General features: G+C 39.7%; 2 protein-coding genes across 3 annotated transcripts in view; one reads left to right on the forward strand and one right to left on the reverse strand.

Annotated features, from left to right (window-relative positions):
• LOC143019461 (uncharacterized) overlaps window positions 1-16,444 on the reverse strand; it is a 26,905-nt gene that overhangs the window by 2,193 nt on the left and 8,268 nt on the right. Inside the window, exons 1-4 of one of the 2 annotated variants that reach the window (XM_076175099.1) lie at window positions 10,547-10,772; window positions 7,270-7,416; window positions 5,296-5,338; window positions 1,099-1,166 (exon numbers count right to left, since the gene is read on the reverse strand). In XM_076175099.1, coding sequence (XP_076031214.1) covers window positions 1,099-1,166; window positions 5,296-5,338; window positions 7,270-7,326 — 168 coding nt within the window. In that variant the 5' untranslated portion in view covers window positions 7,327-7,416; window positions 10,547-10,772. Of the gene's footprint in view, window positions 1-1,098; window positions 1,167-5,295; window positions 5,339-7,269; window positions 7,417-10,546; window positions 10,773-16,444 lie in introns of those variants that run through there. The other variant, XM_076175098.1, reaches the window with a different exon arrangement.
• LOC143019460 (low choriolytic enzyme-like) overlaps window positions 15,637-16,444 on the forward strand; it is a 14,441-nt gene continuing 13,633 nt past the window's right edge. Inside the window, exon 1 of the mRNA XM_076175096.1 lies at window positions 15,637-15,808. The gene's annotated coding sequence lies outside the window, so the exon portion shown is untranslated. The remainder of the gene's footprint in view (window positions 15,809-16,444) is intronic.

Below are 16,444 nucleotides of genomic sequence, written 5' to 3' on the forward strand. Positions count from 1 at the left end.
AATATATCTATCTATCTATATTATAAGAGCTTTTTCACCGTCAAATGGTAAACATCCACTACCATCCACCCATTCTACTCTCTTCCACCCATTCCACTACCATCCACCACCATTCTCCTCCCTCTCATCTTAGCTCCTAATGGATGACAGGTCACCCCTGCATCCCGCTCACTGCTTTGGGTCGGAAACAATGCAGCAGGACACAGCACATCCACAGCGAGGCCGCTTCATTTAATCGGCGACCCCCCTTTCCGTCCCCTCATGCAGAAAAAGAGAACACGATCTGCGTCAAAATATCATTTACACTAAAACAAAATATCATTCACAATAAAACAAAATAAAATAGGTTTAAAGAATCACATAAAATCGACTAAGATAAAATAAAATTAAGATGAACGTGTTAGCATGTGAATTTCTGAAAATCATTTTTCTTCCGAATACTGGAAAATCCCGAATTTTAGATTCCTATAAGGAAGAAATACATATAGAGTCACATTGCACTCCCTACCACGTTATATAATAAATATATGTGTCATTCGTTCTCCTAGTAATAAATTTCTTATGCGCAGTAGCATGAAATATTTTTGTTTAAATATGAATTGAATTCATAAGATTTGAATTGGAAATAATTTGTCCTAAAATGAAATTCTCGGAAATTATATTGAGGCAAACCTATTATGCGGAGTAGAGTGCATAATCTTTTAATTAATTTGTACACTGAATGACAAAGTTGTGTGCATTCAGTTATGGCATATTTCCTCTACAGATGAAACAGAAAGGCCAATGCAGTGCTGAGACGAATTGTAATGATGTATAAGTTTCGATTCTAACTCATAGTGTTAAATGTGATAAATGCAATCACATATCACTACATGCAAGGTGATTAGAATCTGTTTTAGAAAATATTGAATGAAAACGTAGGCTGAATTGTAACTTGGATATGATATGAAAGCATGGACTGGCATGGTCCTCCTTCCTTCATAAATATCAACAAATGCCATCATAGGCTAATCCACCAATTAGGAAAGAGAAATTATTATACAGTCGTAAACGTAGGCAAAAGTGTGGGATGTGAATATAATATAATGGCTTGATTACCCTCAAAATCTGATCGGTTCCTGATCTGTAGAATTGAATCGTCTTGTTTACAGCAGCTTCCAAAGGATCTGTTGAAGATTAATATTATTATGCACAAGGAAATAAACAGATAAATTAACATATATACATAAACACACACATATATAGATAGTTAATGAATACATATATATATATATATATATATGTGTGTATACACACACACACACACACACACACACACACACACACACACACACACATATATATATATATATATATATATATACAGTGTTCCCTCACTCATTCGCGGTTCACCGTTTGCGGCCCCGCATACTTGCGAATTTTGCTCTCAATTTTTTTTTTCATAATTTCGGCAATTTCGTGAATTTCTTAGGTAATTTTTTAGCAGAAAAATGCTCACATTCACCCTAACTGGTAAATAATTTTAAAATAACAATGTCAGATAATAATAATAAAAAAAAAAATAGAAAAGAGAGGTGATACAGTATAACTGGTAAACAATTTTAAAATAACAATGTCAGTAAATATAAATTAAAAAATTAGAAAATAGAGACGATACATTATAACTGCTAAATAACTTTAAAGTAACAATGTCAGTAAATGTACAATGAAAAATTAGAAAAGAGAGATGATACAGTACAACTGGTAAATAATTTTAAAATAACAATGTCAGTTACGAGCTTTCGTTTCTCATTCCTGCTGATTGGCTGCAGACGACGTGACGTCACAAGCATCTTCGCGCGCGAGAGGCTAAACATCTCAGTCGCGCGCGGGTTTTCAAAATTATTGTTTGAATTCAATTTTTTGGTGTGTTATATGTTAACCTGTGCCATACATCAGTGTTACCATAATCATCCTCATCGTATGGTACAGTAAATTTCATCATCATCATCATCATCATCATCATCATCATCATCATCATCATCATCATCATCATCATCATCATCATCATCATCATCATCATCATCATCATCATCATCATCATCATCATCATCCATCATCCATCATCCATCATCCATCATCCATCATCCATCATCCATCATCCATCATCCATCATCCATCATCCATCATCATTCATTATTGGTGCGTACAATAGAATTAATTCTTTTTTAATTTATCATTACTATGTACATACAGTGGGAGGTGAGCCAGCTGTTGTTTGCGGACGACACTGCGCTTGTGGCAGGGTCAGAGGAGGGATTGAGGAAGCTGGTGGCAGAGTTTGGGAGAGTATGTGATAGAAGAAAGCTAAAGATAAATGTAGGTAAAAGTAAGGTGATGAGATGTACAAGGGGTGAAAGTGGCAGTAGACTGGAAGTGAACATTAAAGGAGAGCGACTGGAGGAAGTAGATAGTTTTAGATACTTGGGCGCAAGTGTAGCAGGAAAAGGTGGAGTGAAGGTGGAGGTAGAATGTAGATTAAGAGAAGCGAGTAAATGCCTTGGTGGATTAAAGAGTGTAATGAGGAATAGACATTTGGGAATGGATGCAAAGAGGAGACTGTATGAAGGAGTGATTGTGCCAACAGCACTGTATGGAGCAGAAACGTGGAACATAAGAGAAGAAGAGAGAAGGAGTTTGAATGTGTTTGAGATGAGGTGTCTGAGAAGTATGGTGGGGGTTACTAGGCTGGATAGAGTGAGAAATGAGGAGGTGAGGAGGAGAACAGGGGTGAAAAAGGATTTGGGAGATAGGGTTGATGAAAGAATATTAGGATGGTTTGGACACATGGAAAGAATGAGTGAAGAAAGACTAGTAAAAGAGGTATGGAAGGCCGATGTGGAGGGAGTGAACATGAGGGGACGTCCTAGGATGAGGTGGATGGATGGGGTGAAGGGGGCTTTGGGGAAGAGGGGAATGTCTGTTGAGGAAGGAAGGGAGAGGACGGAAGACAGAGGTGAGTGGAGAATGGTTGTATATGGATGATGTTGTGATTGCAAGAGGAGGAATGGGCAGGGGGGTGGGGTAGTATGTGTGAGTAAATTTTGACGCAACCCGAAGGGTTTTCTCCCCGTCCTCTCCTTATATGCAAAGGGGGACGGAGAGGGGGGGTCGCCGATTAAATGAAGCGGCCTTGCTGTGGATGTGCTGTGTCTTGCGACACTGCTTCTGACCCAGGGCGGTGGGCAGGGTGCAGGGATGACCCGTCATCCAGGAGGTGCTCAGATGAGAGGGAGGGTGGGAGGGGTGTGGAGTGTATGTAGGGATGAAATGGGTGGGAGTGTTTTTGTGCCTTTCCCTTTTTGGCTACCTCCCTTGTAAGGGGGAAAAAGCCTTGGTATATGTATGTATGTATGTACATATTATACTACATTTATTTTATTACTGTTTTTAATTTATCATTACTACATTTTACTACATTATTACTGTATTAATGAGTAAAACTGTCTTTAGAATGTTTTCGGGAAGCATATTTTAGCGTATATGATATCATACATAGGCGTTTTAAAACTGCATCAATAATTCGCGGATTTTCGGGATTCGCGGGAGGGGAAGGAACTTAACCCCCGCGAATAGCGGGAGGATACTGTATATATATATATATATATATGTTCAACTAGTCAGCCACATTAACTTATTTCCATTTTAATTCTTTGCAAATACGATGGAAGCCTATTAGGGAGCTAAGATGCTGTCAGGCTGAGGACTAGAACCTAGTCGATACGTAAGAAAAAGACAGTGACTTACGTATCGGCTAGGTTCGAGTTCTCAGCCTGACAGCCACGCAACATTCTGCATCACAACCTCGCCAGGTTCTAGGTCACGGAAGCACCCACCCAGCAAGCGGGTGTAGTGTACCGCTTTGGCTGTTCGGATTATGATGGAGATTACATAGGAGAAACACAGAAGAAACTCGCTACCAGAATAGAAGGGCACAAACGGGCAGTTAGACGGAAAGATGCAGCTTTAGCACTTTACAAACTTATCAGGGAACAACAACACAACATAGATTGGGAAGGAGCGAGAATGATACACAGGGACAATTTGAAGAAAAGATTATTCCTAGAAGCGTGGACGACAAAAGAGGTTAGCGTAAATAGGTGTATATACTTAAAACACAAACTACCTGGGCACTAGGAACACGATGGCAGACTCAATATAATGTGTAATCAGAATGAATAACTTAAGTGAGAGTACACAAAGTGCACAAAAATCACAAACCTGTGTGTTTATAAGGTTAAATTTATAGTGTGTATGAATGTGATTTGATTTTTTTCCTTTTTCTTTTAAGTGTGTATTTCATTTTATTTTTCATCTCGGACTTATGAATGTAAATAGAAATAACGGTAAGCAGTTGTCCGTGCAAGGTTGTGATCATTTGCCTGACGTGGATGAACATAAAGCATTTGCCTTTTGTGTATAGAAGGTTGAGTTGATCTTATGTATAAACGTGGCAGGGTTTGCTTTTTTTGTTATCGTATGTACATTTTTTGTATTTCATTATTTTTTGCATTTTTCGTATTTTTTGTATTTGTTTTGCATTTATTTTATTTCTTTGTGAGTTTAAGAATGTATGTGAAGACTATTATGAACGGTTGTCTGTGCACTGCCATAATTTGTATCTTTTCAGTTGTCGTACAACTGTGCATTTATTTATTTCATTCTAATGTATTTATTTTTTGTAAATTTTAAGAATGTATGTGAGATCCATTGTATACAATTGGTCTATGTAAGGTTGTGACCAATTGTCTGGTTCTCGTAGACACTGGAGGAGAGGAAGCCCGGGAATCTTTGGTAGTTCGGACTACCTCCTCCAGTTTCAACTACGGCCAATATAATGAGCTCTTTGATCACTGTACCTCATCACACCCCTGAAGACGGTCCTAGGACTAGGAGGACTGAAATGTCGGGCATTAAACCTCCCACTTTGAATCTGGTGTTTACGCTTCTCCTCTTCAATATACACTGTATGTATTTATGTATATATATATATATATATATATATATATATATATATATATATATATATATGTATATATACACCTGTGAATCTTCCATGCAAGAAAATTAACTCGTTTGTGACGGGTTGGAATACTTGGCAGGGCCCTAAATTGTGGTGATACTCTCATAATAATTTTCCAGAGGACAATAGAATTCTGGTCAGCGTAATGATGTTGGGAATCGCTGCTTTCGACTCTGGATCCACTTTCCAGACTGAAAGGGGAGAAAGTCTTCGTATACGGGAAAAAGACTTACAGCTGATGGAGATGAAGGTGTTCTGTTCTTCCTCCTCGCAGTTCTGCAAAGAAAGAAAAGAATCTCTAGTTGTGGTGTGTGACCTTACGTAACGCTTTTCACTGAATGGATATAAAAAAATTATGTCTTAACCCTTTTGCTTGAGTAACAGTATTCACAAACTTTATACTTTGAAACGTTGAACGGTAACATCGAAAATGAGTTAGCAATGTCCAAGCAGATCCAAGTCTTGGACATTAAACGACCTTGGGAAGATGAAGATCTTTACCCAGAACGGAATAGCTCTAGTAGAAGACCACAAACTGGAGAGTTTGATGGAGAAATAGGAGAACATTAGCTGCGATATTGTGGAATTGGTAGTACGAAGAGAAGAAAGTCCTGTGCAGCTAAGATTTGCTCTACTATAGAATCAAAGAGAGAAAATCCAGTGCAGGAGAATTCTTACTTAATATGGAGGTCGATGATGATGTAAAGAAATCCAGCTTGGGTTGTGACTAGGTTGGATAATATACGTTCTAAACCATACTGTGAATGGCAACTAAAGGGACTATACTGGATTAAATATTCACTGCCTATCTGAAGTTATTGAATGTTTATTATGATGTGCAAAGGAATTTGTTTTAAACTTAGTCTATTCTGGTCTGTTCTCTGCCAATGTGTTTCATCAGAATTCTCTTTGAACTAGTTTTGATTTCTTAGTAACTTTCTGCCATCTGTATAACATTTTAGTAGCAAAAGAACCTAAATCATTAAGATGTGATATATAATTCTATAGCTGTGGGATAATTAAGTTGTCTTTCTAGTGTGTTCATTGTTAAATTGAGTTTTTTCATTTCTTGAACAACCGAATTTTAGAAGTAACACCCTTTAAAAGAATAAAGGCCCGAGATATTTTCATCAAGTTTCCTGAAAATCGAACTATTAGGAGACTTAGTTAATAAGTGAATTTTACCCCTTTGATATCTTGGAAACAATACCATTCTGCGATCTTACAGATAACATATAGTAAGGACGCATGATTCTAAGGCCAAGCGTTTTCACATTAACAGGGAAGTTGCAATGGAATTGGAACAATTGGGTCATGCATTGGGCAGCACAATTATGATGCAATTAATTTTTAAATCAGCTGTTTATAAAACACATCTTAGCAACTACACAATTGCAGGTATGTATGAAACTCTTCTGTTTTTCATTATTATTTTTTACGCCGTGATTATTTCATAACCAATATATTTTTTTTATTTTTTACTTTTGTACAATAAATCTTAGATACTTGTACTCTGAGGAATGATATAGAGACGAACTGGACAAGTTTGACAATAAAACTCAGAGAGAACAGGAAGAGAAACATTGATCATTAAGAGGAAACTATTCGGAAAGGTAAATACATTAAATAGACTTAGAGCGGACGCTTCATTGAGGCAGCAAGTTGTTTCTTTGAAAGATGGAAATAGATACATTATCGAAGGGAGAGATACTGATTAAAAGAGTATGAAAATTTGACCTATAGCTTTACTTTTTAGGTGACAGAATTCAGCCAATAAATTCATCTGCAGTGGACCAAAAATTGCAGTAAATTCATCTGCAGTGTACCAAAAATTGCAAATAAAATAGTAACCTTCGTTCTAAAATGTGTGGAACGCGGACAAACAGCCGGAAGAAGATGGCATATCAATAGATCTTATGAAAAATGCAAAGGAAGTTCATTGTAGTTCACCTCAACTATATACTCAGTTTATATAAAAAGAAAGGATTACTGAATCATAGTACAATGTCAAAGAAATTTTACTTAACATGAAAGGAGACCAGAAAGATCATGGTAATTATTGCCAATTTACTTTGTTATCAAATATATAGTCTATTTCAATATTCCTATAAATAGAATAAATATATTTTTAGATAAGAAAAAATAACAAAAAAGAACAGGTAGGACATGTGAACGTGTTTATAGTTCTTAGCACAGAAAGGACTTACCGCCAGGTTCGATCCCCCAGCGACGAGAAGAAACGCCAAGACCAAGTGCGCTTGCATCCTGAAAACCGTCCTGCCTGCGGCAAGGCTCCTGGGACAAGAATACAAGATGGACCCTCAGAATAGGTTGTCACCACGTGTCAGATGGTACTGCAAAATATCAAGAAGAGTGTCAGGTTAAAAAAAAAAAAAAAAACTACGCAATAATAGAACTTCCGAATGCTAATTTAAATGTTATCTTCTCCATTGCAATTCTTATTGCACTACTTTTTTTTTCGACTGCAGCTTATGAAAGTATGGGAGAGGAACAAGATCTAATCCATCAAAAATTTCTTGAGGTTGATTTTGATTTTTGACAAATATATTTTCTATGATTGTTTATAGATGCTATACATTAAGTTTTAATCTTCTATCCTTCCTAATTATAATGTTTTTGAATTAAAGAAATTTATCAATAAACATGGGAGGAGATAATAAAGGAACATAAGCAATTTAACATAGGATACACGAAAAATATACACATCGCGTCCTTACAGAGGGCATACAGGCAAAATCCTAATTTCATTTATTGTATTTAACTTGATAATTAATCTATGAAGGAGTTTTATGTGGTTAATGCCAGACGGTTTTATTTAGCTTGGAGGGGCTCTTCCGTATTAACCTTTTCGCTTGTGTTACCTACGATGGCAGTCTTGACAGATTTTGTTTTGGCTAAAGCCTCACTCTCTTATCCAGCCGAATCATCCCATGGTGAAGGTGGATAAAAAATCCACAGTACTTTCATCACGTGGATTGTCGTGTACTAGTAGCGACAGAGCTCGAATTTCGTTTATCACAATATTCTTAACCTCTAGTCGTTTTCGAAACCTCTAGTCGTTTTCGAAACCTCTTCAAACCTGCCTCTCTCATAACCCCAAATTTGACGACAAAGCTACTACTTACCGTGGCATATCAAGAACTCTGATCCGGCAGTCATTGTTGGCCTTTAATATTCAATTCTTATAATGATGGCAATTGTTACTTTGAGTTTCGTTGATTGGAAGCCCGAAGCTGGCAACTGTCCTGGGCTCCGAACACATGACAAGACCCCAACGGACAAAACCCCAACGGACAAAACCCCAACGGACAAAACCCCAACGGACAAAACCCCAACGGACAAAACCCCCAATAAGTGAAAACTGTCATACCCGGACAAAAACCCAATGGCAATCTGCAGTTGGAGGACAAAACCCCACTTTAAAGAAAACGCCAATAACTTTTTTTTTTCTACAGTTTTAATTGGCATTTAATTTTGATTCGTTCATTTGTGTGTTTGTGTTTTTTCTAATTGTATCTATTTTTGAAGCACCAGTAGAACTTCTTTGGTTATTTTCTTTTGAAACACCAACATAACCACATTGGTTCAATTTTATACAATTTATTGATAATCACATGCCATTTAATTTTTCAAGAGAGTTTGGATTATTGTCTGTGTTGTATTCTATTATTTCCATTATCTCGTGACCCACAAGGTGTTGTCTGCCGTGCTTTCACGTACTGAATCAAAACATTCATCATATACCGGAAACTGTCCACTACCCCGAGTATGTTAACATGTAATATTCTAAATGCATACTGATTTTTTCATTAAATGGTAGGTGATATGAATAATTACTATACATGTAAAGAAAAGAAGAGACTTGTTAAACGATGTGGCATCTCAGGTCAGGCGACGATGCACTGGCTCCCGACCAGGTGTGCAGGTCACTCATAGAGAATTACATAGAGAAGCTGATTGCGGGTCTTCGGGCCGCTTGCAGTCTCTTTAATTATACAGGTCATACATGCAAATATAAAGAAAACGGTGTCTCCCCCGTTTTCTTTGGAGATACTTTAGACGTGGCAACGCTGCTGGTTTTGCCGGCCACATCCTTTGGGTGATCTTATGTGAAAATTTTTAAGGAGTACGAAGTTTAGATCTTGGATTAATTGTGGAGATTAAATGCCAGCCCCCTTGGGTACATTGCATATCCTGATTAGGGTGAAGATGTTGCTGGATTTTGATGACGAAAGGGAGATAAATCTCTCTGATCTCCATCTCACAAGACCACTGCATACAGGTACCCGTAGTTGGCCTCTTGATTGAAAAATATATTGGAACAATGCAATGAAGTCTAAATTGAAATAGACCATATTCAACCAATAAATCATTTGGTAGTCCATTGTCAACCAAATGCCCCCGCCATATGCTTACAGAAGACGCACGATGATGCTAACCTTTGACGCGTTACTCCAGCATTTCATTTCTTGTCTCGTCTTTTCAGCTTCTGTCTGGTCTTCTACTTCCACGTCTCCCATCTCGCGACGTCTAGTCTGTGCCACATTTGCTTGGTCTCCCATCCTCCTTTCTAGCCCCAATTCCAATTCCACGCTTATATCATCTTTACAATATATTTCACTCCAGTCTGCCCACGCTTTTATCATAATGGTATCCTATATATCTATAAGGATTCTTCTTGTTTGCTATCAGGTACCTTATAAGACATGTTCGATATGAGAGACTCTACAGAGATGTCCATCTCTTAATCAACATAGTCCCTGTATCGGCTTTTGAATAGGGAAAAGGGCTTCTAGGCAGATAGGAAATATATTAGAAATATTCAATACAAGTATTCCCCAGCTTATCGAAATCTCTACCCAGAGAAGAAGAGCTCAGCCATTTTTTTTTTCTTTTTACTTTTCACTATTCCTCGTTCATGTTGGCTTCAGATGTGTCCTTTCGCCACTCCTATGTGTCCTTTCGTCACTCCTATGTTTCAGTGGCCAGGGGATAAGAATGCCACCATTGTGTTCCCTTATATGTTGTAAAAGTTTTTGTGTTTCCTTGTAAGGCAAGATCGATGTTCACGACGCCACAGTGGATTTATCGTCTTCGAAGTCTTCTTTCAGAGACTAAGACGAGTTTCCAGTTCCCGATATACATCTGGCACTCTCATTTTAGAAAAACGCTATCATGGAACTAAAGCGACCTGCCCTATGATTTTTTTAAACTGGATATTGTGATTTTACTGCGAATTTTGGTTTGATGCTCACTGAAATGAGTCCTGTAGTGATATTCGAGATGTAAGATTAATAACTTTGTGATAAAAGTTCACACCTATTTAAAGTGGACGTAACGTTACCGTTGTTTGCCTTCCAGAAGAAGTGGGGGAACCGTGTCAAACTGCTTCATCAAATCCAAGAAGCCTTGTGATGAGAAAATAGAAATTGGGGGAAAAAAAAGTACAAAGACGAGTCTTACCTTCTCGGGGTGCCAGAGAGGAATGGTCGGATGGAACAAAGGTGGCCGGGATGGCTGTGGTGTTGGCGGCGGCGGCGACGCTATTATGTCAGGAAGCAATAGTGAATCATATGGTACGTACATAGAAAACAGAACACAGATGTTCAGCGTCGCGCAGCTGTTTCCTTTCAGAAAGTTCCAGCACAGAGATGCACATTGAATGGTATACCTCAATGACGTGGCACCATTGTTATACAACATGGTCTTGTTCACATTAATCTTGTGGACTGCTGTACCCGATCCATGGTAGATTGGAAGTGCCTGAACAATGCCTCTTTCTTGAATATCTAATGCATCTACGCGCAGTAGGTCCCCTGTAATTAATGTGGTTTTGTCAGCAATCTATTATCAATGCAGAAACTACACACACACACACACACACACACACACACACACACACACACACACACACACACACACACACACACACACACACACACACACACACACACACACACACGCGCGCGCGCGCATGCGCATACATACGTTTACATGCACACACAAACGCGCATTCAAACACACACACATGCACTGTCTCTCTCTCTCTCTCTCTCTCTCTCTCTCTCTCTCTCTCTCTCTCTCTCTCTCTCTCTCTCTCTCTCTCTCTCTCTCTCTCTCTCTCTCTCTCTCTCTCTCTCTCTCTCTCTCTCTCTCTCTCTCTCTCTCTCTCTCTCTCTCACACACATACACACAGTGACAGCCGCTCGCACTCACACCAGAGAGAAGCAGAAACACTCTATGTGGAGCGAAGAGATACTAATCCTGAATAAGGTTGAATTAAAAGAAGATTTAACGTGTACTTGTTGGCTAAATTTCGCTTCACATTTCCTATCACAAAGTGCAAATTAAGTCACCCATTTTACTTTATTTGCCTTGTCCAAAGCGTTTAAAAGGCAAATTCCACAGTCCGAATTTCTTTATCTGTTGTTTTGTAAGGAACATGGAATTGGTTTGTGCTGTAATTTTTGTGTAATAAAAATTACTTTTTGTGTAATCGGAATCCACTCCTGAGCAAACATCTTCCACAACCTTATCCACAAGTCACACGACTGCATTAACCTCTTTCACGTTAATTCTTCAAAATTCTCTGTATCGTTTCTCCACCTTCTTTCTGGTCTACCTCTTCCACGCTTCCCATCTCGCGGCGTCCAATCACAAACATACCTGATTCATCTGCCCTTTTTCTGAATAATTGTCTTAACCAATTATATATCCGCAACTTTATTGCCTCCGCAACATCTTTCATCTCAGTCTGGTTTTCCACGCAATTTGATCTCTCTCTCTCTCTCTCTCTCTCTCTCTCTCTCTCTCTCTCTCTCTCTCTCTCTCTCTCTCTCTCTCTCAGCGTTATTTCCATGATTGATCTCCCCATTCTCTTCTAGGTGCTTCATAGATTTGTTTTCACTTTCTTCCTCAATTTCCAAGTATCACATCCGTAGATACACTGGTTGTAATCCTTGATTTTCTGACATATAATTGGAGCGCCTCTCATGATGTTCCTAAATTTACCAAATATTGTTCTCCAGTCTTATAATTTCATTTTCGTGATTTTTAGTCAGTTGTTATGATAGGTTTACTGTGGACTTTTTAGTTGATCATTAATTTCATTTGATTCTTATTCGCCTTCAAACTTACAATCAAAATTTCTCATTTTATATCATTGAGTATATCTTACAAATCGGCATCTGTTTCTGAAGTGGGAATGACGTCATCCGCAAGCTTCAGGTGACTGAAATATTCCCCATCAAACCTTTGTCTTCCCACTTCAGCTCTCTGAAAATCTCTCCAAGTCGAGTAACAGATCCATAGGGTACCCAGCAGTCTACGACATCATTAGGATCGTATTTCATGTATTCGGGAGGAATTCCCTCGTTTGCTACCTAGGACGTGCCTGTGGACTCCGTGACTGCCAGAGCGTACTGAACTTTTCCTCGTCTTCCGTACAGGACCTATTCGATATGGGTCATCCTTCGGAGGTTGTCATCAGAACGATATAGATCACTAATTAATTAAGATACTCAAACCAGACCACCTACGTCAACGTCAACACCATTGTCATCTCTCTCTCGAATAGGATGTTTGCGCACACCCTCCCGTTGTTCAAGGAGGACAGTAACGACTTTTAGTAACAGTCAAAGCTTTTCACTCTTAGAGCACGGCTTGAAACCGGGACCAGTACATCTTCGGCTTTGCCTCTCTGTCCCCCCCCCCTCTCTCTCTCTCTCTCTCTCTCTCTCTCTCTCTCTCTCTCTCTCTCTCTCTCTCTCTCTCTCTCTCTCTCTCTCTCTCTCTCTCTCTATATATATATATATATATATATATGTATATATATATATGTATATATATATACATACATATACATACATACATATATATATATATATATATATATATATATATATATATATCCCTCTGTGTGTGTGTGTGTGTGTGTGTGTGTGTGCGTGTGTGTGTGTGTGCGTGCGTGCGTGCGTGTGTGGAAGAGGGGAGGAGTGTCAAAGCAACCACTGGCTGCCCCGGCATATAAGTGTGCGAAACATGCATGCATGGACTATTATGGAGCGACGCCAGAAACTGCAGACGGCAACCTTTCCCTGGAAGAAACAACAGCATTTGCTCAAAATAAAATTCCAGTACTCAGTAATGAAGGAGGGGATGCTCTTTCTCTTCTTCCTCCTCCTCCTCTTCTTCCTCCTCCTCCTCTTCCTCCTCTTCTTCCTCCTCCTCCTCTTCTTCCTCCTCCTCTTCTTCTTCCTCCTCCTCCTCTTCTTCCAACTACTCCTCAGACCTCCACAAGGAAATCCGCCTTCAAGGAAGTCAAAAAACAAGACACATAGCGACCAACTTTAGGGACCCCATCCACGGTACGATCATGTCGGATCCGACCAAAATGTATATGTATATATCGGTACAATCCAAAATCAGTACATACACGATCCAATCTGGTCGGATCCGACCAAATCTGTCCGTCGGCCTCAAAACCAGGTTGTACCGTGAATGGGGTCCCTATGGAAAAGCCTCAATCTGTGCAGGATAATTCAAACCTAATGAGAACTGGCCCCATGGACGGTTCTAATGGATGTCCTTTGACCATTCAAAAAGTATTGTAGATCCTGCAAGAGACTCGTGTAAACTCGAAGCAGATCCACAGTATGGAGAAAATCAGGACCCAGTGACATGTGTCTGTGTTTCCACGTGCTCTAGAACCTGCAGTTCCAACATCAGCCCGTAGATGCGCACAGAAGTGCTAACCTCCAAATAGTGACGAGGTCTTCGGCGTCGATCATGGACAGCGCGAGCGCGCGTATGTGCGTTTGCGTGTGCATGTATGTACGATAGGTAGCTCGCTGGCCAAGCGGGTTAGGGCGTCGTTACTTGCGGCAAAGGTCGAAGGGATGGCGGTTCGAATCCTGCCAACGGTGAAGTTGAACCAAGGGCACTATGGTTCATTAAATTCCACGCTACAAAGTCCTCTGTATGGGCACCGTCCTAGTCTCCCGTTAGCAGGAAATTTGTGACGTTAAACCATATAATCATCATGTATATAGGGTTACGACATCATACAGATAATTTATACTTTCAGTGAGCTCTCATCTGCCAGGGTAATAATTGTCGATCTAGGACCATGATAAATCTCTCTCTCTCACTCACACACACACACACACAATATGTGTCACAGAGCACCTGACAGAGTTATCAGGAAAATCGTGGAGGACACATCTGACTATCGACGAACATAAAAGAAGAATGTGATTACGTGGATGAGATTATGTTATGTTTTAACGTCACAAACTCCCCCCTAATGGAAACTTAGGACGATGCCCCTAACAGAGGACTTTGTAGGGTAGAATTTAATGGACCATGCACTTGGTTCAACTTCGCCGGTGGCAGGGTCTGAACCGCCATCCCCTCGACCCTCGCCGCAAGTGACGACGCCCTAACCCGCTCGGCCAGCGAGTTTCCTAGGGCCAGCGAGCTTCCTTATATTAAGCTCAACCTGGTTCTTGAGTCTGCCCACTACACGTTCTCCTGCATGTGGCACTATATTGTACTCGTTCTTGGCACCATGACATTTGTAACAACATCTCATTTCAGCTTTCCTTTCACTAAACCATTTCCGTCTTTCTACCTTTTTCTATAACTCCGTCCCTCACTATTGTCTCCTCTTTTGCTTGCTTTAGATGCAAGACTCGATGTCCATGTCTCCTCCTGCTACATGCCTGCCCCCTGAGCCACGATGCAACAAGCCCTAATGAATATTCCTTGAAAGGGTTCAGTGGCAATAGCTCCCTTGTATACACAATTATCGTCTCGTTTTTCTGCACACGTTCCTTACACAAAAACCGATCCCGCACAAGCAGGTGGTATGTCCTAAATATTCCTTCGTCAATGTTTTAACTGTTTGCTGAAGAGGATCGTAGGATAGCGGTCGTAATGTATAGATCTAGTTATTTGGACAACAGATTTTGTTATTTTATCCAAATGATACAGAATGTTATTTTCATGTACTCATATAATATATGAATTAATTTTATTACACACATCTTTAGATAATACATTTCTGCATATATCTCTCAAAACAAAGAAAGTTGTAAAACTACTAAAAGCAATGCACAAAACCAGACCCATGAGGATCAACTAATCGCTAAATTCTATCTTCAAAACAATGAGGGCGGAGCAGGACAGCATTAAACTATTTTCAACCCAATGACATCTGTTCACAAAGGCCAGGGTCCCTTCCCTCCCCAGTGCCCTTTCCTTCGCATGTCAAAACAAACGTTAATCTGTTTTCTTAATCTAATTTGGTCACTTTTCATAAATATTTGTGTTTTTCCCTGAAACTTCAGTCATGGCTGCTGGCATGTCTCGCTATATGCATTTATTACTCATAACAGCAGTTAATGTTTAGAATCTAAAACGATTCAAATACTATTTAATTTGTTTTCATGGGATTCATAAGTAGTTGTCTCTGTTTGCGATTCTACGTCTGATGAAATGATAATATGTCTTCAGGGAGGAGTAAGTTGATAAGGATTCGAAGATGTCTTGTGAGGAGGGAAGAGTCGATGAGTTGTGCCGAACCAAGATGTCTTTAGATATATATATGCAGTATATATATGTAGGAAGCGCTACTTAGGTCCTCGACTTAGTACGATACAGCAGGACGAAGAAGGTGAGCTTTGGTCAGTAGACTCAACCGAAGAAATCTGCAGACGTCTCAAGGTGAAGTACTGTCAAGTAGAGAATTCTTTGTTCGTTTTGCTATATTTGTGACATCATGTAACCAGGTATCTGTGGCGTTATAGATATGTTGTATTCAGCCATTCCTTTTTCAGATGCACAGAACATAACACCATTCTCCCAAGCTTTATCTTAGACAAGGGATGAACTAGTCAGCACCTACGACGTAGATAAGGGGTGGGCAACAATTGGCACGCGTGCCAAAGGGGGGGGGCACACCAACTAATGTTTTTCACCAAGCGAACCCGGGCGTCATCTTAGAAAATAAATAGATTGAAAAGTTTTATATTCCAACTAACAGAATATGATCTTGTAAATTTTATACACACACACAAACACATGCACGCACACACACACACACACACACACACACACACACACACACACACACACACACACACACACACACACACACACACACACAACTCGTGGCGCAGTGGTAGAGTTCCCGGCCGCCACTACGACGGTCCGGGTTTGAATCCTGCGCTGCGAATAGTTATTCCAACTTTCATGGGCGGGGAGTTGGGTGTGTGTGTGTGTGCGTGTGCGTGTAAGGCATTACCCAAAGATCGGTATATATGAGCTCTGAGCTCTCTTCCGGGAGGGAAACAGCCGTCA

Source organism: Oratosquilla oratoria, chromosome 37 (genome assembly GCF_046742065.1).
Source record: "Oratosquilla oratoria isolate Oo_2021 chromosome 37, ASM4674206v1, whole genome shotgun sequence".
NCBI classification, from domain to species: Eukaryota; Metazoa; Arthropoda; class Malacostraca; order Stomatopoda; family Squillidae; genus Oratosquilla; species Oratosquilla oratoria.